This window comes from Notothenia rossii, assembly GCF_949606895.1.
Source record: "Notothenia rossii genome assembly, chromosome: 7".
In the NCBI taxonomy this organism is placed as follows: domain Eukaryota; kingdom Metazoa; phylum Chordata; class Actinopteri; order Perciformes; family Nototheniidae; genus Notothenia; species Notothenia rossii.
This window is the reverse complement of record NC_136905.1, coordinates 34,111,774-34,138,878: the sequence shown is the minus strand read 5'-3', so window position 1 is coordinate 34,138,878 and position 27,105 is coordinate 34,111,774. Positions and strand designations below refer to the sequence as shown.

At 40.5% G+C, this 27,105-nt stretch overlaps 2 protein-coding genes across 6 annotated transcripts in view; one reads left to right on the top strand and one right to left on the bottom strand.

Annotated features, from left to right (window-relative positions):
• The window catches only part of LOC307047197 (oxysterol-binding protein-related protein 10-like), a 139,871-nt gene that overhangs the window by 75,042 nt on the left and 37,724 nt on the right, over positions 1-27,105 (top strand). For all 5 annotated transcript variants that reach the window (XR_013810367.1, XM_079693982.1, XM_079693980.1 and 2 more), the window contains one exon: positions 923-1,041. Coding sequence is in view for 4 of the 5 variants with exons in the window: in XM_079693982.1 (XP_079550108.1) it covers positions 923-1,041 (119 nt within the window). In the remaining variant the exon portion in view is untranslated. The remainder of the gene's footprint in view (positions 1-922; positions 1,042-27,105) is intronic.
• LOC307047196 (uncharacterized protein) lies at positions 15,840-20,855 on the bottom strand. Its single transcript, XM_079693978.1, has 2 exons — positions 17,498-20,855; positions 15,840-17,340 (listed from the first exon to the last, which is right to left on the bottom strand). Exons 1-2 carry the CDS (start codon positions 19,612-19,614, stop codon positions 16,212-16,214), a joined length of 3,246 nt encoding a protein of 1,081 aa, XP_079550104.1. The 5' UTR covers positions 19,615-20,855; the 3' UTR covers positions 15,840-16,211.

Here is a 27,105-nt window from a genome sequence, read left to right as displayed (position 1 = left end):
GAAATGGGTATCATTTAAACAGATGTGTTGCCTTAAAGGTCCCATGTCATGGCCATTTCCACTGATCATAATTCCATTGTTGAGGTCTACTAGAATAGATTTACATTGTGCAATTTTCCAAACTCACATTGGTTTCTCATACAGCATCTCTGTAAACTACGTGTATTCACTGAATTTCACTCTCTGCCTTTAACGGCTCGTTGTAGCTCCAATAGCTCCAGCTTCCACCCTCCCTGTGAGCACAGTTTGCTCTGGTTGGTCGGGACGTTGTGAATCGCGCTAAGCTCCGTGGAGGTGTTGTTTCGTTGTTTAGCGATACACAGCGAAACACAGCCAAGCTCACCCTGAGCACACACAAAGTCACAGCTGAAGTAAAAACAATAAGTGTGGCTTGATATTGAGAAAGAAAAAGGTTTATAAACGCTGTGAGAATGGGTCTGCAGAGAGAATTTCGCCGCGATCCCAACTGTCTGTTATCAGCCTGCATCCAGGGAGGAGAGATCAGCAGAGCTGCTTGCACTGAGTGTGTGTGTGAGGAAGTCCGTGGATTGGTCAATTTGGACCAATCAGCGGAGGCTTAACGTAACGGCTCCACGGATTGGTCCATTTCGTTCCGGGTACGGTTGACATCATGCGTACCCGGAAGAATCAAATGGACAATGACGTATCTCCAACGAGGCGTTTTGGGGAGGTATTTTCTGTGTTAGAGTTTTACTCGCTACAGGGTGTACTTTGAGGGTTTGTGACTCTGCAGACTGTTTACATGCATAAAAACCTTCATAACACAGAAGGGGACGGGTAATAACCAGAAAAGCATGACATGGGACCTTTAAGTCTTAGCTTTGCGGTCCTCCTGCTGCGTTGTTGTTTTAAGAAGATTTGGAACATATTTTGGGCTAAATATTCTTCCTTTCCCCTGTAGATAGCTCTGCTGGATGGTCCCGGTCGCTTTCTGAGAAGCAGGGGAAAAATGTTGCACAGACGCCTCTCTCATCCTCTACCCGGCCTTCTTCCCCTCAAACACACAAGGACCTTTCTGAGGTAATCCAAACCACATGACTCTATTGTTCTTCTTGTTTTTTACGCTAATTTTACTTCACATAGTGGCAACATAATTCTAAACTCTATGAGCAGTTCTCAAAATACACATTTTCTCTCAACACTATATGATTTTCTTGTTGTTCGACCCAGTGATGGGTCGACTTTGGTTTGCTGACCAAATTATATTACATTGCTTTTCTTAAGCGTTGTATTACACTAAAGCACTTTTATCGATATGTGCACTGTTTATATACAAAATATTGTATCTAGCCATCAGAACGTTTGTTAGCAGGGGTCCTGGCAAATAGGTTTTTCATTCTTGGCAACATTTTCATTTTATTGGATGAGATGTGACCAAAAAAGGAGAGTTTGTTCCTTCTTTTGTGATTTGTAGTAATCAAAGTAAATTTGGTTAGTGGATGATTCTAAGTTACATCGAGGCCGGAACCAGTTTTTTGAGGGACAATTGAGGATTTTGCAGGTTGACGGCCATATTTGTAGGGACAATTCGGATAGACACAATTGTTCTAACTGACAATTCCTGGACCTTCTTCCTGAAACTCCGGTACTGTTTGACTGGGAACGATGTGAAAAAACGCTAAGTGCCATTATGGCCATCCAGTGTTTCCACTATATACAAATAGTGGCGGCGCAGCGCCACTGCTGAAATACGCGCCGTTGCTTGGGGGCGCCAGCCAGGTACCCAAAAAAATATATATATTTGTTTAACTTTTTTTATTTGTATTAAAATAATAATAAGTGTCGACCCTTTTTAATTTTTGATTGTTTGTTATGTGGATTTGTAGTATTGTGTTACTGTATGTTCAATAAAGGTGTATTTTTGCTAAATATTGAGACTTTGCCACTGTACTAGGCAGGGCCGATTTTTGGCATAGGCGACATAGGCGGTTGCCTAGGGCGCCAGATCTGGGGGGCTCTGCGTTGGTAGCTCTGGGAGGGGAAAAAACCTTTTTTACCATTGGTGCTCATCCTAATTTTCAGCCTTGATGTAACAACATTCATAATTAAGTAAATGTAACACCCTTTTCACCCCTGTTACACTTTTCATTTGCCCTGTACGATGGGCGCTGTAAGTGATGAAAGTGGGGGATGTTGGCTTATCTGGCGTCTGCAGCTCACAGCCAAAGTGCGAGCGTGGAAGCGAGAGAGCGAGTGAAGGAGAGAGAGAGAGGGTGCACAGGTACTGGCAGTGTTGTTATTAGAATCTGGTGCTAGCTGCGCTAACGGATATAAGAAGTAGATGTTTCTACAACCAGGGTGGAGGAGAGCTCTCCTGTAAGACTGAGAGGCTCAGTGAGGTAAAGGACTCTGAGTGTTTAGATAGTTAATTTTAGTCTAAGTTATCTCTGTGGTTCTCAAACGTTTTGACGACAAATTATGTAAACACATATTTCCAAGGCACTAATTATTAGGTTAAATAAAAACAGGTTTGAAATCATTCCAATGTATACTACACTCTAAAAACAAATGCCTTGGCTCAACAAAGAAAATCAACGCAACAGTTTGCATCGATGTTTATTGAATCAAGACAACTTCTAATGAAATTGTCTTAATGCAACAAAGTCATTTGAGTTAGGGGAGAAGGCTTTTCCTCTACAATCAGAGGTGTTTTTAATTACCACTTACTTAATAATTGGTAGCATAAACATAAGTTTTGAAGTTGATTACTCAAAAGATTAAGTAGTTCTGACTAGTTTTACCACATGATTTAAAAGGAATTTTAAGTTGTATGTACTTAATTACCATCATTGTGAACCCAAGTTTTTAAGCTGACAACCATTTATAAATTAAGTTGCTCCAAATATATTGTATTCAATAGTGTGTTTTCGTAGCTTTTTCATGTTTTTGCCTTTAAAGAGAGATATTAATTGATTCCACAACAAAAATATTAGGCAATTCACTTTTTATTTTGAACTGCAGTTGTTTATTTCAACACATGATGTTTCAATCGGGAGAGAATTCCTTTTGTTTGAACATTTATTGACACATGCCATATGATAAGGTGCATGAACACCTGAAATCACAGCTGACTGCAGGAGAGAGGAGAAACATTTTATAGTTTGGCTGCAGCACGTTGATTGGCTGCTGGAGAATGAGGTGAAATGTAATAGGTTAAAGAGAACGCCTGTGATGAGCTGATTATATGCAGCTGCGGAGTGAATGTATAGTCTTCCTGAAAGAACTTGCGCTGAGCTTCATTCCAATCTTGAAAAAAAAGATAAATAACACTAATTTAAATTGCCCCACAAATAATAAATAAACACATTAGCCATATTACTATGGGAAATGGGGACAGAGCAAATAAATGCTGCCATCACAATGAAGTTAGAGGCCTTTGCATATTTAAAACCAGTGCCTAATATGTAAAATCTGTAAAGTTTTTGTAAAACTACAGAAACAAACTCTCAATGGTGTTATCTGCAGATCACACACATCAATTTTACAAAAGATGTAACAAAGATGTTTAACCTGCCGACAGTCATTATTTCAAACAGTAGGAACACATTTAACGCAGAATGCTTGCTCATTCATTTGTTTCCCTCGACCACGATGGTTGCCATCGTATGGTCAGATGCTGGGGTGGACCGGTCACTTATGAAGGCGACATTCATGTCCTTTTGAAGCACATTAAATAATAGCTTAGCGCATAAGAGATAATGAATTAGATAACTGCATACTTTTTAAACTGTCACTCTTAGCTAATTCAGAGCCATTATTTCCAGCTGCTAAAGCAACGCTAGTATTGTTTTCACCTATTGAGTCTGCATGTGTGTGTCATCATGGCAATGTGGTCCTGAAGACACACAGAGGTGGTTTTGAGTACTTTGCTTAGTGTTTAAATGCATGTGGACAGATTTTGTCAATCACAACCGTGCAAGTTTTAGTGTATCTTCTCATCTCTTTTGCAGGTTCCATACAATATGTGAACTGGTTAAGTGAAGAGCAGAAGCCACTTTTCAAATGTTACACAATCCTTTTCCCATGCCATTGCTGTCAACACCTATCCATGCTGAACGTTGCTAAGATATTATTGATTGGGATGTGGCCAAAAGTGCAATATGCTTCAAAATGTAACTGAGAGAGAGCAGTGCTTTTGTCCTGTGTTTTTACACTGTGCCCATGGATTTTATGTTATTTCAAGATTTTTAATTACGTCGCTAAACTCCTTTAAAAGGTCCTCTTCCTTTTCTCCAAGTTACACGACAAGGCAGCGGATGGCTATGGTTCTCTGCGTACTTCAATTGTATTGTACTATTTTTGAAAAAGGAAAATTACCTAAATTAATATATTCTGAATGGGTGACTGCCAACAACTTGCATTTCAATGACAACTCTAAATAACGATCCTACCTCAAGAAGCATGTCCTTGATGTGCTTCACCGAGATTCATTTAAAAAAAAAAAAGCGATATCACAATAGTAACGAAAGTATTTTTACTCTCACAGTCGCCTCTACTACTTTGTATCCTCTCACAGAACTACTCACAGTTCAAAGGCTGCTAATTTTGGTCAAACAGCAATTTGCCTATACAGTGCAACTACAAGGCTATCTACTGTATTTGAATGACAAAAGATGACACTCCCCTTAAAATGTCCTTTGTATATCTATTTGTCTTAACTGTCGGAACTTGTCCAGGCATGTTAAGTGGGAGTGGACTTGAAATCCTTAACTCAAGGTGTAGAACAATTAAGTTATCAAGCCAATTGCATTACTTACTACAACTTGAATTTTGTTTTATGTCAATTAACGCAGAAATCAGAGTTCAAATTACACACAATATTAAGTTGATTTAATTAACAACATTATTACGTCAACACAACTTATAAATTAATGTTTGCAACTTAAAATGTTTCTCTAAATCAATTAACTCCCATTTTTATCTTGCAACCATGTATTTAATTAAGTGGAGGTGAAAGGACACCTGAATTCGTTTTTAGAGTGTAGGACAGTAAACCAAACATATCGTTTAAAGTTGGAGGGATACAAAAATATGCATGAATAAATAAATGTTAACTAGGTAAAATAAGATATGAATGAACAACAAAAATAAAATAAGTTACATTTATTTGTTATTGGCTATGGTAGGTTATTGGTACTATACTTAAAGTATATACATACTTATTTGATTATTAAAATGTAAACCAAACAAACAAATTGGCGGGGTGCACTTCGCACGTGCGCACTAAAACATTCCACGCGCTCCACGCTCACATTATGCTGGGCCCACGTGCCTTAGCACCGCTGCTATGACTCCATCCTAGGGGAAACACTGCCATCTGACAAATTTGGCTTTAAGCCTTAAGCGTTCTGAGGTTAGGGTTAGGCAAACTCGCACGTAGGGCTAACTGAATGAAAAAAGTGCCATTGTGGCTAAACTTACAGTGCGGGATTCAAACGTTCTAGGGTTAGGTTTAGGCAAATGTACAATGCTGGGTTTGACCATCTGAGGTTAGACCAGTGGTTCTCAAACTTTTTCCGTCAAAATGGTCAAATGTATCGTTCTGTAACAGGGGTCTCCAATCTTCTTTAGGATGAGAGCTACTTTCAAAAAATAAAACAAGTCGTGAGCTACTTTTACTCCTCTTTTTTTTCTTTTTTGCAGTGTATATATTTAGCACATTTTAACATTATGATATGCTTACCTTTGACCTTTGTGTGCTATTTGGGTCTATGGGCCCCGTTTTCAGTGTTTACTAAAAGAAAATGTATGCAATTTAATTATTTTAACAGTCCACTACCGCCCGCCAGGACCCAGGTTCGATTCCGGCCTGAGGTCCAAAACATTTATTAAAAAAATAATAATAATAATCTCCCGTTCATCGCGTCCATTCGCGACCCACCTATCACATCTCTAGACTCACAAGTATGGATTTGAAAGGGGAAAATCGGGGGTGCGAAAAGTCGCAAATGGAAATGTAAAATGATGGATTTTTTAAGCATCTGGAGAGATAACGATTTACTGCCAATTTGGCTAAACTTCTTATTCCGGCTTTGATCAGTATGAGGTGAGGCTTAGGCACTCTAACAAGTATGGATCTGAAGGGAGAAATCGTCCGCGGCCAGAATGCAGGAACTTACATAGCAGCCCAGATTTTACGGCCCCTTTGAAAATGAATCGGCTGCAGGCGGGATTGTAAGCAGACTCTTCATCACTCCGCGAGCAAGTCCCTATTTATCCATATTTCGGCCAGAAATGTTACATCCAAACAGATTCCTAACCCCAGTTAAATGGTTTGGAGGCAGAATCTCAGAGGCAAATTCTCGGATTTAGATAAATTGATGGAATAGCTGGAAACCATGCCAAAACTGTTAATCAGATCGTGGACTGAAATATGGATAAATAGGGACTTGCTCGCGGAGTGATGAAGAGTCTGCTTACAATCCGCCTGAAATGCTGTCATTCTGTCTTTTGGCTGAGGCAAGTGGTTCAATAAAAAGTGCAAAGAGTAAAGGTGATAATTGGCATCCTTTCATCTGATAAGGTTTAATGGCTGAGATATTTTTCCATTGGTGATTACAGTTGCTGATAGGGTTGAATAGTGTACAGGAGGTGAAGAGAAAGGGCCATCCTCTCTGCTTTTCTGTGCTGAGTGAGACAATGATGGCAGCATAGTGGTTCATTTCTATTGAATAACAGTGCTTTTTTTCTGTGGACTGTCTCCCTTTGATCAAGCACATGTGTATCTTCAAATGATAAATGGGGGCAGCAGTGTGTGGGGTCTTTTTTTTGTTTTGTGATACGTGTGATCAAGGCAGTGTTCAGGGAAATGTAATTGTTGCTATCAATGATGAATGAATGTCAATGAATTACAGTTGATATATGAGAGTATGGTGTTTTTTTGCATAGTTTGATGGAAACATGTCGTTTTTTATGTTAGTAGTGTGGTAGGTCTGGCCAATGCATCTGGCATCAACAATTACTTCATATGAGAAGTGAGGGCAACAAAAGGTCTACTGCCACTTTAAATCTATAAATGTTGTGTGGATCTAAAAGTGTTTAATTAGATTTTCCCATGGTCCTTTGTGTGTTGCCACAGTCTGAGCAGAGTGACAGCTGCTTCATTTCTCTGGAGCGCCCTCACCATCTCGGATTGAAACCAGCTTTCATTAACTTCATGCAGACAGGCCTTCATCTGGCTCAATCATTTATTTACTGATCAGATTAGACTTGGTGCGATCATACTGATACACTCAGACATCATCATCATTTATAAGTTGTCAAAAGTGTTGACATTCATTATATAGGATTTGGGGAGTAACAGATTACATGTATCAGGATGATCAGGATCAGATTACTGTTACATTCTAAAAATAAGGGATTACTAGCAGGATATGTTAATAAAAAAACATAAACGAGCATATAGTGTTTGTTGCAAAAGGATCAGATGTTATCTCTTCTCTTTAAGCTGTAATGTACTGTAGGCTAATACTTTAAAGGTCCCATGTCATGGCCGTCTCTACTGATCATAATTCCATTGTTGAGGTATATATTGTGCAATTTTCCAAACTCACATTGGTTTCTCATACAGCATCTCTGTATAGTATGTGTATTCACTCTCTGTCCTAAACGGCTTGTTGGAGCTCCTGCCCCCCCCCCCACCTCCCTGTGAGCCCAGTGGCCGTCTGCGAGACAGCGAGACACAGCGAACCCCAGCCCGAAACACACACACACCCGCAGCCTGGCTGGGAGTTTGTGTGTGTGCTCAGGCTGAGTTCCGTGGTGTCTCACTGTCTCGCCGACCCCACTTCAGTGAGCCAGCTCACACTGTCCACTCCTCGCAGCAGCGAGCCTCGCAACGTCCCGCCGAGTGTGTGTGTGTGTGAGGAAGTCCGCGGATTGGTCCAAATGTAACGGCTCTGCGGACGTAACGTAACTATACCCAAATACGTCACTATAACCAAGAAGTAAACAATGGAAAAAGAGAAATCTCCAACGAGGCGTTCTGGGGCAGCATAGACAGGTCTTTTCTGTGTTAGAGTTTTACTCGCTACAGGGTGTACTACAGCGGCGGTGGGGGTCGGCGCCTGCAATAACTCCCAGGCACGAAGGGCAGGGTCGTTGCTCCAGTAATGGTGAGCCCATTTTCTTTTTCTCTTTCTGTCTCTCTTCACTCAGTTGTTCTCTTGCTTGCTGAAGAGAAAGGGATGACAGTCAGGAGGCGAGGCCTCCTTTTATGCGGTGAGATGCGTGTGCATTCAGGTAGGCCCGCCCCGGGGACGGCTACGTCTATAGAAGTCTCAGTGGATGAATGCTTGCATGATATGATCAAGGGGAGTACCCAACGCCATATACTGTAGATAGAACACAAGCACAGACAAACTGCATGATATGCTATTCAATGTTTATTGAATTCCATTTATTTACAATGGATGTTTCTAAAACAACACATTAACGTCAACATCATGTTGCTGCTGCTAGCCCTTTGACTCATTGTGCTGTCAGCTGACAATCATTGATAGGCACATGTGGTTCTCCTGTCCTTTCTGAAGTCATAAAGATTACATTAGTACTTTAGATTACTTGTGTCCTCAATTACCATGGTATTACTGAAACCACCATGAATGAAAGAAATGGTAAAAATGTATCTAATCTGAATTTTGAAGGATTCCTTCCCATCCCCTCCCTCTAAATATATCAATAAACATTAGGATGTGATGCTCCTGACTACCATACAGGTTTAAGAAGATAATATTTGTTTTAAAGAATTCAAAGCAATAAACAATAGGCTCTTTAACCAAGGCAACGTTAGCCTAATATGTATATGTTAACGGTTAAGATAGCTGTTCACACTATGTATATTTTTCTACTTTTTGTAATGCTATTTTATTTCTATTTAAGATGTTTACATTTTCGATTGTTTAATTATAGTCCTTTAACTGTCTAATGTACAATGCCTTGTCTTTTGCTGCTGCAGCGTAAACATTTCCCCAATTGGTATCAATAAAGTACTTCTTATTTTATCTTAATCCTCAAATATTAGCAAATGTTACTTAAAAAAAAAAAAACATTGATGTAACTACATACACATATCGATATGTTGTATAAATATTGCAAATCAAAACCTTTATTGACCACTAATTACCAAAAATTGCATTTCTATCCTGGTATTAATGCATTCAAATTGTGCCCTCCACGAACCCTCCGGGGAACTATTAAGTCTCCCTGAACCACGTGACGATCAAGCATTTTGGTCCTCCGCTGTCGTAACTCTTCTCTCTATATGGCGCTGGGAGTACCCATAGAGTCCAGTAGAGGGCGGAGCCTGTGAGAGATATAACCAGAAAAGCATGACATGGGACCTTTTAAAGAGCAACTTGCAGGTTAGAGACACCAGTGAATAAATGTGTAGGAAAATGATGAATACACTAGATCTAAAAAAAATATATACAGAAATATACACTACAGTGACATCTGGCGTCGTTTTAGTAAGACATTTTCACTTCTGAATAAAAAAGCCTCCGCACGTGACCTCCCGCGTGTGACGTAACATGGGGGAGAGCGGCCGGTCTAACGTATGAATAAACATGGATCACAATGCTAGTTTTGACACAGAAGAGGTTGAAAATATATATCCGAATGCATATGATTATAATTATGAGCATGCTATGAATCCAAGAGACCAGGAGCAGCCAAGGATTAGAAAAAATAACGGCCATCGGAGAGAAATTGAGCTTTGGTGTGTGGAGAACAGAGCAGCTGTCTTGGTGAGTGACCGGCGTTAGCTACAGTTAATGTTAGCTAACGTCAGTCACATCCAGTGGCGAACTGTGTCTATCATAACTGGACCTTCTGTAGACACACACACCCCCCGCCGCCGCCCCCCTCCGCGGCATTATAATGTCCGTCTTTTCACTGAATTGTCGTCTTGAAAAGGGTACTCACAACAATTCCGCAACAACTTCAACTTCACCTGTTGCAATTGTCATTTCAATGTTAAAAACAATAAAACGGCATGAATTGCTTCGTCGCATTCATCTAGATCCTCTCTACACTGGAACCGAGGGAAACTCTGAAAGAATACGCCCATTGGCTACAAATCAATATATGTTTGGTTGATCAAACTGTCAGTCCAAACGTACACTCTCATTCAGTGCAACGGCCAGGGCATTCGATCAAGGATGTAGAATACCTTGGTTGAAGGATATTCTACCCAGAGACCCAGAACAAGATCTGATTGGTTGCTTTCTTTTCTAACACAAAACCACTGAAATGCGTAGTGCATGGTCCGAGAAGGACAAACAAATCAACGTAACACTGTAATATTACAGATCAACAACACAGATACGATTCTCATTTATTCATTTTATATACATTTTATTTATATAATTAAATCGATTTTTAGTTTGTTTTATCTGAGTGTTCCAGGGTATTCTCTGAATACCTCGAAGGCCCTGACGGTTCGCCACTGGTCACATCACAACATTGTAAAGTTAGCAATCATATATAAGGCTATAACTAAAGTAGTATTGATAATATAGTAACGTTACTGGCAGGACTGTTGATACTGATCCATAACAGAAACTAATGCGCAAGTATCAGCCGTATCTCGCGTTACCTAATGCAACTCCACACTACGTCTTACGGTGCTGTGTACCGGAGGGGAGACGCGAGATACGGCTGATACTTGACGATCTGGCGGAGAAAGGTTGTGGAACCTCCGTTGATATGCCGTTGTAAATGGCTTGATGGAAAGCAGGTGTGTAGTCGGGGAGGGTGCACAGCTGATTGCAGCAGGTGAGTGGAGGTTGAGCCGGGAACCAGGAGTGACAGCCACCACGCCCACACAAACAACACAGACAGGGGGAAACAAACACAAAGTAGACGGCTGGAGCAGTACAGCCACCACAGCGTTACCTAATGCAACTCCACACTACGGTTGCGTTCCAATAGTCCATTTAGCTTAGGAACCTTCCTAACCAAGTGAAATGACCCGGAATTACGTCAGTGTCAGCCATGTTAAGTGCCGTTCCAATTCTCCAAATGAAAGGACAGGAGGTTTCAAACTTCCTTTATAACCTCCTTTAGCTTAGGAACCACTGGACCTCCCTTGACGAAAGGAGAGGAGCAAATGCTGCCCCACAATGCATTGCAGCCGCAGCATTTGCCGTCAATCAACAGTCGGCCGTTCACGGAAACAACCGATTATGACCGAGAAATTATATCATGAAAGTTACGGTGCTTATTAAGCATTTTAAAACGTATGTGGTAAGTTGCCAAAGTGCTTTGTTCTGAACGTTCATCAGTATTATAATCAAAAAGAGAAATATGAACGTTAGTTTTTACTGAAATGATCAAATAAAGTCGACATTTCAGTCTTTACTGAGCTGTGTGGAGTTTGTTCAACTTTTAAAAGATGTTTGAATCGTGATATACACAGTGATAGATGTTAAGGACTAACGTTTATAATAAATACATTTGTATTGAATTTAAGATCTTTTCATAGTTCATACAATCATACGTATTGGGATCATTTGTATTAATGTGGACCGGAGGGAGAGGGTGACGAGCATACGTTTCACTTTCCTTTTTTATTTCAATTCCAACTTTGGTCATGAAGAATATGTTTCTCGGTTGTCCACGTTCATAAAGCATAAAACAACAGCATCAGAGCACGGTGCAGAGTCTCTAGATGAGTTTACAGTAGTCCCTCCTTCTTATTATACATCCATGTTGTAGTCCGCTATAGAAAACTGTAGTTTCCATAGTTTCCCCACAGCAGCAGACGCACATTCATGACGTCCGCTGGCGCATCATAAACACGTCGGATAGTGAAAGTGCATTCGGATTCTCTAAAGTACCGCGGTCTCTTCTCCTAAGTCCTTTTGAATTCTCCTATCCACTATCCCTTAACCCCGTGACGTTTCACTCAGAGGTCAAGGAATAGGAGATAGGGTTAGAATTTAGGAGCTGATTTTTGGATTATCGGAACTTAACCTACGTCTTACGGTGCTGTGTACCGGAGGGGAGAGAGAGAGAGCGGCGAAGGGGGGGAGAGAGAGAGAGCAGCGAAGGGGGGGAGAGAGATGTAATACGGTTTCCTGCTAAAGCTGTGGCGAGTATGTGCTGCAGGGAGGTGGATGCACAACACACCCAGGAACGAAAGCTAGCTCCGGTCCTTTTCCCGTGAGGGAAACTGTGGACTCGATGCCCTGATAGGCTGGAGTTTGTGCAACCTGCACAAACTCCAGCTCACCATGATTACAAATGGTGAAATGCAATGTAAAATTACCTAAAAAATATCAGCTCACTAAATCACAACCGCTCAAACCAACTACAAACTAATACCGCGGATTGGGCAGAGAACGAGTCCGAGAAAGTTGCTCCCCCATGTGACGTAATATGACGCGTTTGACGTATGACGTTAAAAAAAAAGCAGTTTTTAGTAGCAGACCTCAAAACGGCTCATTTTCCTCTGAATTCCTGCCCTTATCTCTTGTAAAACATATCAAATCCTTCATTAACATTTTTAATTGTAATTTTCAGGCAAGGTTGAGCATAAATGTAGTAAAAAAAAAAAACCTGCAAGTTCCTCTTTAAGTGTGAATCTGCTTTTTTTATTTAATCCGCGGTTTCCACTTTCTTTGGTTCATTCGTTCTTTTTTTTATTCAGTAAGTGAACCTGTACATTCATAAGATAGTCGTGTGAGCTTAACTGTGTGTATTAAAACTGAACATTTTCTGTCAGCTCAGATTTCATTTCTGCTTTTTTAAACTGTAGTATGTGCTCATGTGTTCCAGTGTTGCTGTATAGGCTACTATCTGAATATGCTTAATGAAAGGTAGCTTTTCCTATAAACAAAATCTCTGAGCAGAGACATTTTTGATAATAAATATCTTGGTTTCTTCTTTCCAGATCAGGTTACTACTGGTAACTAGTAATTATAACCGAATACATTTTTATAGTAACCCCCCACAAATCTACCACTCCTCTCATGCAGCTCAGTGAAACAGAGAGGAGTGTCTCTGTGATTTCCTCATGTGGAGGAGCAGGGCAGTAAAGAAGAGCTGTACAGGGCTCTGCCAACACTATTAGCTACGCAGTAAATATCACTTAGAGGAGAGGAGGACAGCGCCATATAACACCTAGATTGTGTGTGTGTGTGTGTGTGTGTGTGTGTGTGTGTGTGTGTGTGTGTGTGTGTGTGTGTGTGTGTGTGTGTGTGTGTGTGTGTGTGTGTGTGTGTGTGTGTGTGTGTGTGTGTGTGTGTGTGTGTGTGTGTGTGTGTGTGTGTGTGTGTGTGTGTGTGTGTGTGTTTGCCTTCTGCTTTTCTCCATCTCTTTTTTTCTCCTCATTTCATTTCTAACACAGTATTTTCTTCAAACAGCAGGGGGCGCCACACAGCACATCCTGTATGTGCATAGTTCCGTATGGTTGTCCATCTGTTCCTCCTAATATTTATTTTTTTCTATGAATTCATTTTTAAATTATGAAAAATAATATAAAAAGGTTTTATTTTATCTAGATATCAGCTGAATCTTTGCTGCAGTTTTGAAACCCATGTAATTACATTTCGTAGGACTTATGCTACACAATTTATCACAGGGAACTGCTGGCTCCACCACATTACAGTATGTTGTTTCATTCTGGTCCCCATATCAGATCTTGTAAGACAAGGAAACGGCTGATTATTATTTTCAAAATGATTTAACAGGACGTTATTTATATAGACCATTATCACAAATTACATTTGTCTCAGGTTTTTTTACAGTGTGTACAGTAAACAACACCCTCTATCCCTAGACCCTTGCAGTAACAAGGACAAATTCTCCAAGACACCCCATGATTAATAAAAAAAAAAAGACATCAGGGCCCAGATACTGGTACTTTTAATCGTACTAAGCCCATTTTGGCTTCCTGTGCCACTCAGCAACTTTCTTGGGATTTAACGGGTTCCCACCTCCAACTCTGTATCCAGTTCTCTTCATACATCCATGCAGGCAATTCATGGTTAAACATCCACCCTATAATTAAGTGAGAGAGTTCGGCTCAAACTTGGGGAATAGTTGGTAAGCAGTGGTACTGACAATTGTTTTCAGTTTTTTCAAGATTTGTATTACTTTTTATTCATAAATGCAGAACAAACATATACAGGCAGCAGCAGACCCCCCCCCCCTGTCACCCCAATTATTCTCACACACACACACACATGCCTACATACACCTGCGCACACATTCATATATACATCAACGGAGATCATGTAGATACATATTTACAACAAATACATCATATACACGCACATGTACATGTACACATATACAAATATACTTCCTGTCCCTCCCTAAGACAGTGCACCTTTGATATAGGCCAAGAAGATGTGCCACACTCCATTAGATTTGCTTGGGACATTATTTACCCTGGCCATCATAATTTCAAAGGCCGCAGTCTCTGTCATGAGTTTAAGCCATTCTGTAAACTCTGGCTTATGTGGGCTCTTCCAGTTGCGCAGGATAAGAGTAACCTCCATGGAGTATATGTGCCAATTTTAGTGCTTGTAACCACTTGTGAAAGATTGCCCTGATAATATTAAATTATCTGCAGCACTAATAAGCCTGGCAGCTACAATAAAACCTGTTAAAGTCAGTCTAAATTCTGCTTTAGTAAGGCCTGGTGGCACAAGAGATTTGCCCCCAGAAAACAGAACCGTGGCGATTCTGGTAGAGGTTTTCTGAGCCACCTTTCAAGGTTTTTAACCCTTGGGCAATCCCATAGCATAGAGCAGCGGTTCTCAAACTGTGGTCCGTGGACCACTGGTGGTCCGCGAGGATACTGCAGGTGGTCCGTGGAAAAAAGCTAAATAAAATTCAATTTTTACTATCAAGGATTTTCGGGGATCACCTCATATGTGACTTTCTCTATCGAAATCAGTCGCATTGACCCGAAGACACATTTTGAGTTGTATACACTGTTGGAAAGAGGAGATTCCTAGCTTTCTAATGATATCAGGCACTGGGGTAGTGGTCGTTGGGCTAATCGGACATGTATGAGAGAAAATCTCTAACGTCCGAGTGCAAGTGAATGCACCACAAGACACGAGCCTTGTAACCCCTCCCCCGGCCCTGGCGCGATCCTGGAAATATGATTGGCGGCGATTTCATTTGAACTGGACGGCGCAAAACGAGAAGCATCCGGACCAAGTACTGTACACGGAAGGAACGAGGTATTTGAAGTCTACAATGACAGAGAAGAGACTGTCAAGTTTGGCCGTAGTCAGCATTGAATCAAAACGCACTTAAGCTTTGGATCTTGATCAGTTTGTGAGGCGTTTTGCCAGGGCTGCCAACACTCACGCATTGAGCGTGAGAGTCACGCAATTAGCCCATATCTCACGCAATCACGCCACACTTGCCTTTTCTCACGCTAAGTTTTCGTCCAAAATAAATGTATATAAAAATAAAGTGAAGGAACAGCAAACCGAGCGGTTTACGAAATGAGACCTCTCCTGGCTTAGTTCAGTAAAGTTGGATCGACGATTTTGGGAGATTTCACGGATCAATTAGTCTGGCAGCCAAGGCCCTAACCTCGTTTTGGTTGTTAAAGTTTTTTTTATTGCTGATTATTAATCACTTATATGTATATAATGATACCCAATTGGGTGTGGAGTTCTCACCTTTGGGGAAATTGAGATAATTGAGAAAATCCAAGATGGCCGCCACCGAACGCTTAAAATCCAGATTTGTTAATATCTCCATGACTATAGAAGGGACAATAATGACCAATATGTCGTTTTATATGTTTTCAGATACAAGGAATCAGATGAAACCATCATTATAATGATACAAACAACATAAAACTTGTTTTTTGCAATATGCGACAAAAATTGAATATAATATTTGATGTTCTGAATGGCATATAATTCGGCAAGTAGTCGACATGCATCTGGCACATATAATTCAAAATAGCAGTTTCTGTGATATACATCTATATATTTTGCAGTTCGTCTTCACATAAAAATGAGACACAAACGGTCCCATCCAATCATTAATACATGCATAGTTATGTAACCTTTATGTTTAACTGCTACAATATATTTCAAACATATACATTTATGCATGTAATACAAGTGCGGGTAGACATAGTAACATATATATATTATAGAACATATGATACAGACATAATAACAAGCTTAGTATGTTACGATTGTTGGGTTTCAGTCGTCTGCATCGTCCACAACATCTTGGTGATCATTCTGGCAAGTACCTCCACCCTGGCAAGAACAGAACTCAGTACACGCCATACTTGCTTTTTTGCAACTACACCGTTGTGTACTGCATGGATTTTGGCTGTGGCATGTGCACTTGATGAGAGATAGCAGCTCTGGTGGGACAAGCGGGGTGTTAACAGGCACCATAGTTGGTACAAGTGCTCCGGATGCGACGTCGCGTGACCATCCATGAGCAGTGGGGTCAATTGCTGCTGGGCAGGCTTCCAGAGAACGTCGCCAAACACCAACTTGAAGATGCGCTCTGGCTACATTTGCTTTAAATGCCTCGGCAGTCGGTGGAAGTGAGCAGAGTTTTGGAGCTGTGGCTTTGCTTCTACCAATCTTTGAGGACCATGCTTTTTGTCGTGCTTCTGTGAGAGACTTGCAATTGGGCTGACCGTAACATGCCAACATGAACTTTGTTGATTGGTCTATTACATCTGTAACCTCTGATTCCATGTTGCCCACCAAATCAAGTTTATATTTGCCGGTTCTTAGAGCCTTGAGTGCAACTGCCTTGCCGATACCGAAGTAAGACGCGACTGTGTCACAGCCTGTTAGACCGTGAGCAGCCAGTAAATCAGGGATGATGCTCTTGTGTTTTTCCACTGCGGCGTTGACATCCAAAACAGTTCGGCCATGGATTGGGGAAACCATCAGAACATGCGAGGTTATCTTGCCCAGGTGGCAGAAGTGCAACAAGAGAACAAAGATGTCTGTGTCATCTGCAACTACCAGGACAGTGCCAGTCTGCACACGTGATACCTGTTGTATGATCAGGGTATCACCCTCCTCCTGTGTAGTGGTCATGTCTGGCCGTTTGTTCATTTGTCCACCTTCGATCTCAAGTGGCACCGGATCACTGCCAGTGACAACCAGTTTATGAGTTTGGAAGTCTATTTTGTGCGATACTATGTCCTCGACAATCAGGTCAATTAATTGCGCTTTATTGGAAGTGACGGTGAGCACAACTTTTTGTGGTGGTAGTCGGGCTGTGCAACGCAGCGTGTAGGTTCTACTGGCTCCTTTGTCGCGTCCGCGGCGTGTCGACTCCTTCGTACTACCCTCAATGTATCTGAAATATCAATACAATCGAATCATTAACATCGGGTCAATGCGAATATTTCATAACTGCAAACATACATGTATGTGTACTGATGTTGTGAATTTTGATCAATATAGCTAGTGTTATGCTAGACTCTAAAGCAATATGTATTTAATACATTGCCTACCTGTCAAAGACTAGATAGACATCACTGGTCGTCAAGTGTGTGCGCAGATACTTTCGGAACAGGTCGAGGTAGTCTTGTACAGTTCCAGATGTTGGCCATGGCACTACCCAAAGGATAGCACATCCATCGAGGAATGTTGTGTGCACATCCTGTTCTGCGAGCCTTCGTGATACGTCTACCTTTAGGGCGTTTTTAAGGTTTGATTTTGTTTTAGCATCTCTCATGTTTCCTTGCTGATCGAACATAGCTGTTGGAACAGGCGCCAGTTCATGACACATGAGTGTGTCTGTGTCTAGATCCCGTGAACTACGTTGCAAGCCCATGGCCCGTGCATATATGACCTCTGTGTCAAACACGTTCGTGTCTCCTACTTTAATGTGTTTACGAGACAATGACATGGTGGTAACTAGTTTGGGTATGGTGGCATGGAATCCTGCAGGCCAGCTCTCCTCAAACGACTGCATCTGGGTATGACCTATTGCTGCTGCAGTGTCCACATTGATTGATTGGTGGGTCAAAATTTGTCCGGTAACAATATTCAGTAAGCCTTTGGGATGCTTGGGATCGAGTGGATCTGTACATAGTTCAAGTTTGTCACGCAGAGCTTGTCTGTCTTTAAGATCACCCTTGATTCTTCCTGGTGTTTCTTCCTTATGCTGAGTTTGGCTCTGTGAGTGATCTCGTTCTCTCATTTCGCTCAAGTCACGAATCACACTGTGACATGTGTGCAAGCTATACGCCCATGTCTTGAGGGTTTCTGGTTTGAGTGTTATTCCGACGATTCCACTTTTCCCTTTGCCGTACCGCATAAAGGTTGTTTCAATGGCCATATCGCTCCAAATGCCATTGAAAAGCCCAGAGTTATGGTGCATTGTATGCTGTCCCTTCATGAATTGATCGGAAACGTTCTTGGGAAGGCCATGCATTGATCGTAGATAGTACAATGCATACCGAGCATAGTGTACATGGCCTGCAGCGAAAAACAGCGGAATCATATCTTTGACAGTTGCTAGATGCAACGGCCAATCAGCCTCCCTCTCAGCACGGATGAACTGGAGAACGAGAAACATGGGTTTGATGAGACACTCCACCCAAAGCTTTGTTGTTCTACTCTGAGAAGCGAGGTCGTCCAAGATGTCGGTAAGATCAGCCATGCATTCTAGTTGGTGATTGGTGAAGATGGACCGAAGTAGTTCCTCAACTAGCATTCTGAGAGCTCTAACATTTTGTGGGAATTTTTTGCCACTCAGCATCTTCAGAACGCCACCAAACACAGGGCTAAGTATTTCAACAATGCCTGTGTCAGCCATAAGGGTGCCAATGGAACCACAATAACTCATTAATAAGTGCATTCCACCAAGACGAAGGTGGATATTTCCAAGTTGAATCGGATTTTCCCATTGGACATGTAAAGCTATGCGATAGAGTTGCAAGTCGGCTGTGAACACCACATACTCTTGTCCGACTTTATGCGATAGTTGCTGTGCTTTCTTCATTGCTGCCATCATTGTTGACGGATATGCTGGCGGCATGTCTATCAGAGGTAGATATACAATGTTGGTTTTTGGCTTGAGGGTGTGACCTTGCTCTCGACACAACCGGGTGTTGTAACCATTGAACTCTGGGCAGCCTACCCGTGTAACGACATCATTGAAAAATGCAAAGTCATTCTCGGCTGCTCTTTTCCGTGATACATCCATCATCACTTGGAGTTCTGATGAAAGTGAAGCAGTAGGTATGCTGGGCATCTCTGGTTTCTTTTGCCCATAGTATACAACAAATGAGTCGTTGTCGTCTGGTATTGGTTGGCACACTTCTTCCTTTTTGATTCGCCTGATGGTGTCAGGTCCTTGTACGTCTTCATAATGTGTTGATGGTTGCATGATAATCATGGCTAGAGAATGTGTGGATGCCTTGCCATTGGGGGTCGAAATATCTGTGTCGAAATTATCGGACACCACCTGCACCAAGCCTTGCTGTGCATCAGATATTCCTTGCTCAGTGAGATCATGTGCTACCGCAAGTGCAGCGGACTTCTTGAAACGCTGGATTTCATCGTAGCTGCATGTAACACGATAGTCATACATATGAGTCAGTAATTCCTTGGAGTCGCGCATCAATATGCCCAGTGCTACTTGAAGATCTGTTGCTCGATTAGTTACAATGCTTGTAATGATGTTTCCAATCAGCAGAGCTGCAATGATGTTTCCAATTTGGGAGAAATAGCTGTCAGCAGATCTTGCAAAGTGTCTGAAACCGACTGGCTGGCTATATGTTTATCAATGTGTTTGTTGTATGAAGACTTATCGTGCTCCACGGCCTTGCATTCTCGCACAACTTGTTTGCTGACTTTGGCAATACTTCGTGAGATGTCATCCTCTTCATCATCTTTCACTAGTTTGAGCGTTTTGGCAGTATTTTCTGTGAATGTGACTATGCTTGCAAAGCCTGGGGCGGATAGGACAAGAAGTTCACTGCCAAAATGCTGCCGCAGCTCTTCGAGAAGTCTTCGCCTACTAAGTGTCCTGCCAGAGTTGCTTGAGTATTCATGGAATAATTCGAGTGAGTTCCATATCCGATGTTTGTCAGCTTTCAGCTCCTTCAAAGTATGATCCAGGCCTATGTCAATGATCGCTCCAGTTGCTTGTTCAAGGTGATCATGTTGTGATAGATATTTGTTGGTGAAAAAGCGACTCATACAATCTCTGTGATAGCGTGCCTCCACTGCATGCAAGTCACTCAACGCACCTTGCACTCGATGCCTGACATCATTGGCCCAACTGTCTGCCCTGGAATCGCATTTCTCAAGTAAATACACCTTATATGGCTCTCCACTATGCTCCGAATGAGTAGAACGACAGAGGTACGCAGGTCGCCATCGTTCTGGATGTCGTTCATTCTTGTTTAGTTCACATAGCTGCCCGCAATACAGACAGTGGTGCATAAAGTCAAAGACGCTTGACGAACGGCGAAGGCGTTTTGTAGACGGTCCGGCTTCTTCATCAGTGTCAGCTTTCAAATATTTTGCCAAATTAGTTTTTGATGTGTACCGTGAAACACAATTTTTGTGATAGAACACACTCAGGTCTGGATCGGTGCTGAACTGAGTTTCCAGCTCAGTGAACAAACTGTCTTTGTACGTCTGGCTTGCTTGTATGATTGAGATTATCCGGGACGATCCGGCACTTTTAGAACATGGCTGCCTGTCATCACATTGGTCTCCGTATTTCGACTTGAATATGCACTGTTCATCCATCACTTCTGCAAAGAGACAAAGAACTATCATTACAATAATGGTTTCATCTGATTCCTTGTATCTGAAAACATATAAAACGACATATTGGTCATTATTGTCCCTTCTATAGTCATGGAGATATTAACACATCTGGATTTTAAGCGTTCGGTGGCGGTCATCTTGGATTTTCTCGATTTTCTCAATTTCCCCAAAGGTGAGAACTCCACACCCACCTGGATATCATTATATACATATAAATGATTAATAATCAGCAATAAAAAAAACTTTAACAGTCAAAACGAGGCTAGGCCAAATAATCCACTTTGGCTGCCGGACTAAATAACTCATGAACAAAATGTTATTCAGACACAAATGACGTCAACTAAGTGGTAAGATTGACAACGAACTACAATCACATTCTGATTTTAAAAAAGCCAATACGCGCCGTCCTCCAAGCTGGACACATTACATTGGTCTCTATCCGTAGCCGGAGAAGAAACGAGTGCTCAGGGACCGTCTGAGAGGTGCAACTCCGAAAAAAGAGAATACAATAATAATAGTACACTATAATACAGTTTATTACTACCAAACTCACTACAAACATCAATAGTCTCCTGTGTGTCATACTACAGCAAGGAGTTTGGAAGAATATGCTTTTGAATAATTTTGGGGAATATTTATAATGTAAAATCTTCAATAATTATGGCATCATCTTCAATAACTTTACTATTATACAGTATCTTTCTTCCAAACTCACTATTTGCATTGTTGTTGTTAGCATCTAGGTTGGCTTACCGAATATTAAAAGCTGTTTCTAAAACAAGGAAAGGGAGAGCTCTTTCAGACTGAGAGATAACTACAGCTCAGTGAGGTAAGGGACTCTCTGTTAGATAGTTAACTTTAGTCTAGTTATCTCAGTGGGTCTCAAACGTTTTGGTCACCATTTATGAGAATAAATGAAAAATAGTTATGAAATACTATGACAGTAAAACAAGAATACAGTTTAAAAGGTGAGTGATTTGTAAAATATCCATAAAGAAAAAGAAAATCTGTTTTCCATAAATTCATTTTGCTCTCAAAGTGCACCAGGTAGATGCATTTAACTTCAATATTTAAAAAAAAAATCTTCCCGGGGGGCATGCCCCCGGACCCCCCACACTTTTGAAATAGCACTTTACCTCTGCTTATACCTATATGCTGTGAGCTGATTATCGAGCCTTCATTGTAAGAGTCGTGGGTACACTGTGTATGTAAGTATTCCACTGTAGCGCTTGGTACATTAATGGGAAACCCTAGTTTGTAACACTGTACACATGAACGTTTCTTTTTTCGGTTCACCAAAAAAGAAATCTCACTCCAAGCTGAACTCAAATGTTGGCAGCCCTGGTTTTGCTGAACAGAATGGTAATCGCTGCATCATAACAGTGATTGACAGCTGATAGGAATAATATGATTGTTAATATTATCATATTAATTCAGACAAACATCGATGAGACAGTTAATTAAGGTACTTATTGTAGCAGTCTGCATAGATTTGGTACCCCTGGTCCAAGAGTGAAACAAACTAATTCAGTTATTGTTCAGTTAAAATGCATTCAATTAGGCCTATGTCTGCCATCTTATATATTTCTATTTAAGGCTTTACTGATGTGACACAATAATGTCACCTATGTTATTGAGTTAAAATGTAAATATTTTGGCTTTCCAAGTTAACATTGATGGATATGACTGCGATTAAATCAGCATATACTTCTGCCAGGGGATGCCACCCCTCAAAATCTCCTGCCACCCTCTTGCCACCCCATGAATATTTTTCTAAATCCACCCCTGAGTAGGCTTTATTTTTCGTTTCGTTTATTTAATAAGGGAATTTCAGGACAACTTTGGGATTCTTTTAGATTTAAATACATTTTGAAAGTGGAGATAGAGAGAGAGAGAGAAGCAGCGCTGTCTGCTTGGTTGCAATACTGTTGCTCAAGCCTTTATGCAACTTAGGCCTATACATTGTTTATGTTACTTATATGCCTGTGTGTCCATGGTTTTGAGTCTGTGTGTGTTGAGCGCAGCACCGTCTGCTTTTTGCAGTACAGTAAATAAAGTAGGACTAAGCATAGCGGTAGTTTTTTGTAGACCTGTCTGCCCGTTTTGTGAATGCACTGCGCACGTGCGCACTTGTGGCATTGTTTGGGATGACCTAATTAAAATACCGTCCGCCGTCCTCTCTAAAAACATACACAACGCAGACAGACACCGGTCACAAAAATATCTGATAGGCTTCAATTTTCTTTTGATTGTCTATAATTAACTATAAAAAAATATCGGCGTTTTAACACTAAGTTTATATATGTACTTATTTTTACGGTTTGCATGAGGTGGTCCGCATAAACAAAAAGTTTGAGAACCCCTGGCATAGAGCATGAAGAAATGTGCCCATTTCTCTATTACATTTCCAACCTTTATTGTCCTGAGTTAAGCCCATTTTAAACAATTTCAGGGGTGTAAAATAATATCTATGCACAATTTTATAATGGAAAAACTTGCTTCTCGTATCCCTTGTAGCCCAACCTACATTCGAGACTATATCCTGCCATACAGTAGATCCTCCCTAATCTCACTACCAATATCTTTTTGCCATATCTTTCTCAGGGCTTCACATAGTCTACTTTGAATATGTGACATTTTTCTATAGAATAGTGAGGCAGAGTGTAGAGTATGGGGAGAATTTAGAAACTCTTGAATCTTATTTCTCTTCTTCCTCATCCCTTGTCAGTCCAAATTCCAAACCAACGCTGCTCCTCAGCTGTAGATATTTCCAGAAATCCCCTTTATCAGTCAAGTTAAATTGTTTCTTAAGGTCCTCAAATGACATAAACAAGCGGTCTCTGTAGAGATCATTGACACAATAAGTCCTCCAACTCATACGACCAAATGGGCCGATTGTTCAGGTCCTTATTACGACCAAATATGTTGTTTGTTCAAGCGCTTAATACGTCCTATAATTACATTTTAAAGTTTTCGCCCTCTAGTTGAATGCAAACGTTACAGAGGGTCGTTTATTCACAAATAACCCTCTCTGTAAAATCCGAAATTGTAGGATAGTTTGGCCATTAAAACGCTTTTTGATTAGATTTCTAGTGAGAAGTGTATATTGTACTTTTAGAATCCACGTCCAGTCGATATGTAGGATCTATAGTTTGATAGATATTACGAAGATGATTTGAGGTATGCGGCAGCCTCCATGTAAAGTTGCGGGTTGAAAACAGTATTTCCGGTCTCTACGTTTTCATAATAAAACCAATGATTAAATTATGTAACAGTGATATCTGCAGTACTCATCAACTAAAACACATCAGTTTATCCTTGTTAATTACACAACATTAATTGGTTTAAATTGTGTGCAATGCTTTTGTGTTTTTCCCATAGGTTTTTCTCTTTCGATTCTGAGAGACACCTTTCTTTTTTCATAGGTTTTGATAGGCTAAAACATTGATTGTTTTAGCCGCAATGCATTTCGGGATATGGTGTTTATATGATATGAAATCGGAAAAACATTTTTTTTTAAATAAAACAATACTTTATTCCGAGTGTTCTTGCTTTTCTCTTTGGAAGTCATCACAGAACGGCATTGTAATACACGGTTCGGCTGCATTAAATATGACATATCTGCCGTAGATATTTATTTATAGAGCCCTGATCAGAAGACCTTTTGACAAACTGTAAGAAATGCCGCCAAAACTGAATACGTGACGTGAATCATAAATATATTAGGAATTAAACAACATCTTCCATTTCTTTTCACACAATACGTCTCCTGACAGTATCAACACTAATTTGGCTGACTTTTATATTTGATCCAATTGATAGATAGGCTATATTTACACCATAACGGTGCATAGCTGATAGAAAGAGATTTTTTTGTAGTTTTTAAAGATATTATTTACTACCTTTCCAACTCCTCATGCAGTTGACTGTTACAGGCCTATACAGGTTCATGGTACAATGCATAAGCTTCAAATCAAGAGACTAAAACTGTATTCTCCTTTACCGTTCTGTTTTAATATCACAATAAAGTTAATAGTCATATTATGTTTGATATTATTATGTTTTATTAACTACACAACTGTTTTTTTAACCCGCACCGCCTAGTGGTTAAAGCACGTTATTGAATTTTGTTGTTGAGTAAGTTTTATTTGATGAAAACATTTAAATATAAAGAGTAGCCTACATACAAAATAGAAAATATCAAGAAGATACTGTAATGATCTCTACAATAAAACAGTTTAGTGCAGGACGTCCAAAGATATTAACAGGAGGATGTGCAAAACAGACAAACTAATAAGGCTTTATTCAAACATTAAAGAATACTTTAAGTTAAGCTCTTCTTTTGAATAAGAAAAAAACGTTGTGGTTATCCACAGATAAATATGAAGTCTGACAAAGTACTTAACGTCCAATATTTGCATAGTTTATTTTGACACTTGACAATCACCTGAATTTCACTCAGGTGTAACTAAAGTCTGATTTAAGGGTTGTTATTTCACATCATTAATCAGAATCTGCAAAGCAACTAAAATAAATTTAGTGGAGTAAAAATACCAGGTTAACCTCTGAATTGTAGTGGAGTAGAACAAAGTAGTATGATGCTGTAACAAAAACATTTCCCAACTTGGGATCAATAAAGTATATCTTATCTTATCTTAGCTTATCTTAAGATGATTGATGGCTACTGCCATATTTGCAAAAATGTGCCTCTGAACCTTGACAAGTGCATGTTTCAGGCTTATCAATGAACAACAGGAGGGGTCACAGACATAAGGCCAGCTGTTAAATAAAGCTCTTCTGACCTTAGGTGTCATGTGGGTATATTAATTCACCCATTTATTAATTATATGTTTTACATTTGATAACACCACTGTGTTTCGTATCCCCTAAACCTCCAGGGTGTACACCGTTTAATACTGGCAACTTCTAATTGTGGGAAATACGAAAACCTCTTATAAAGAGACGTGCCATAGAACATGTTGCGAAACACACAATAGCCAGCATGTGTAGTTCTGGGGGGGGGGGGGCTGGCGCCGGGGGCTGGACCCGTCCAATTCCAGTTTTGGAAAGTCTGCCGTGGTTCCATTCCATTTCATAGAGCTGTGACGCTCAGCGTAACCTTGTCGCACTGCCACTCCAACATCCAATCACAGGGCTTGATGACTAATCATGGGGTTTGTAAAGCAAGGCGGATGTTGTAGTCCCAAATGATACCTAGAGATTCTGGGTAGTGTAGTGTCTTCAGAAACTGTAGTGTCTAAACTCCGAAAAAACTATTTGTTTCTCTGAATCGAAGGTTAAAAACACAAAAGCACTGTACACAATTTAAACCAATCAATATTGTGTAATTAACAAGGATAAACTGATGTTTTTTAGTGGATGAGTAATGCAGATATCACTGTGTAATCATTTGACAGTGAGGGGAATATATCCGGTTTTATTACGAAAACTTTGAGACCGGAAAACTGTAACTTTACATGGAAGATGCATACACGTTATCCTGGTGAAACCTCAAATCCTCTTTGTAATATCTATCAAACTATAGATCCCACACATCGACTGGACGTGGATTCTAAGAGTACAATATACACTTCTCGCCAGAAATCAAATCAAAAAAGCATTTTAATGGCCAAACTATTCCACAATTTAGAATTTTCCAGAGAGGGTTATTTGTGAATAAACGTCCCTCCGGAGTGTTTGCAATGAACGGGCCGGGAGCATGTTGTTTCTTACACGACCACTAAAGCACCTCTAGTGGTCGTGTAAGAAACAACATACACTTTAAAACGTGTCTCTGGGTCGTAATAAGGGCATGAACAATCGGCCTATATGGTCGTTTTTTGTAGGAGGACAGGCTGCATTGACAACATGTATCCCTTTCGCCAACCATGTATGCCATAAAAATACCTTTTTCCCTATACAGATTGAGGGGTTGTTCCATATGAGTATATTTGTTTGTATTGTCAGATGCCCAAAATCTTGTGTGCCCTTGCCCATGCCCAATGGGAATGTTGTAAAATCAGATTTCCTCCCTCTGCCTGTTTTGCTGCGTTTTTCTGGGATAGCAGTTCATCGACCTCAGCCGGTGCTGATAGAAATTACTTTTAAGTCTGAATAGGGCATATTCCGCTTTCTTGTTATATATTTCATTTATTTGAAATTTCAAATCACAGATCTGTCTCAAAAGTAAGTCAGTGTGCTTCTCAGATAGTGTTTTCTCTAACCCTTTAAAGGGGACCTATCATGCAAAATGCCCTTTTGTACGTCTTTTACACATGAATATGTGTCCCCGGTGTGTCAGGGAACTCACCAAGTGTCAGAAAACACAACC

Excerpts from the sequence above, each read along its gene's own strand:
- LOC307047196 (XM_079693978.1), bottom strand. The coding sequence starts at position 19,614 with ATGCGCGACTCCAAGGAATTACTGACTCATATGTATGACTATCGTGTT. Across the intron at positions 17,341-17,497 it reads GTCTATCTAGTCTTTGACAG|ATACATTGAGGGTAGTACGA; the intron begins GTAGGCAATGTA and ends TTGATATTTCAG.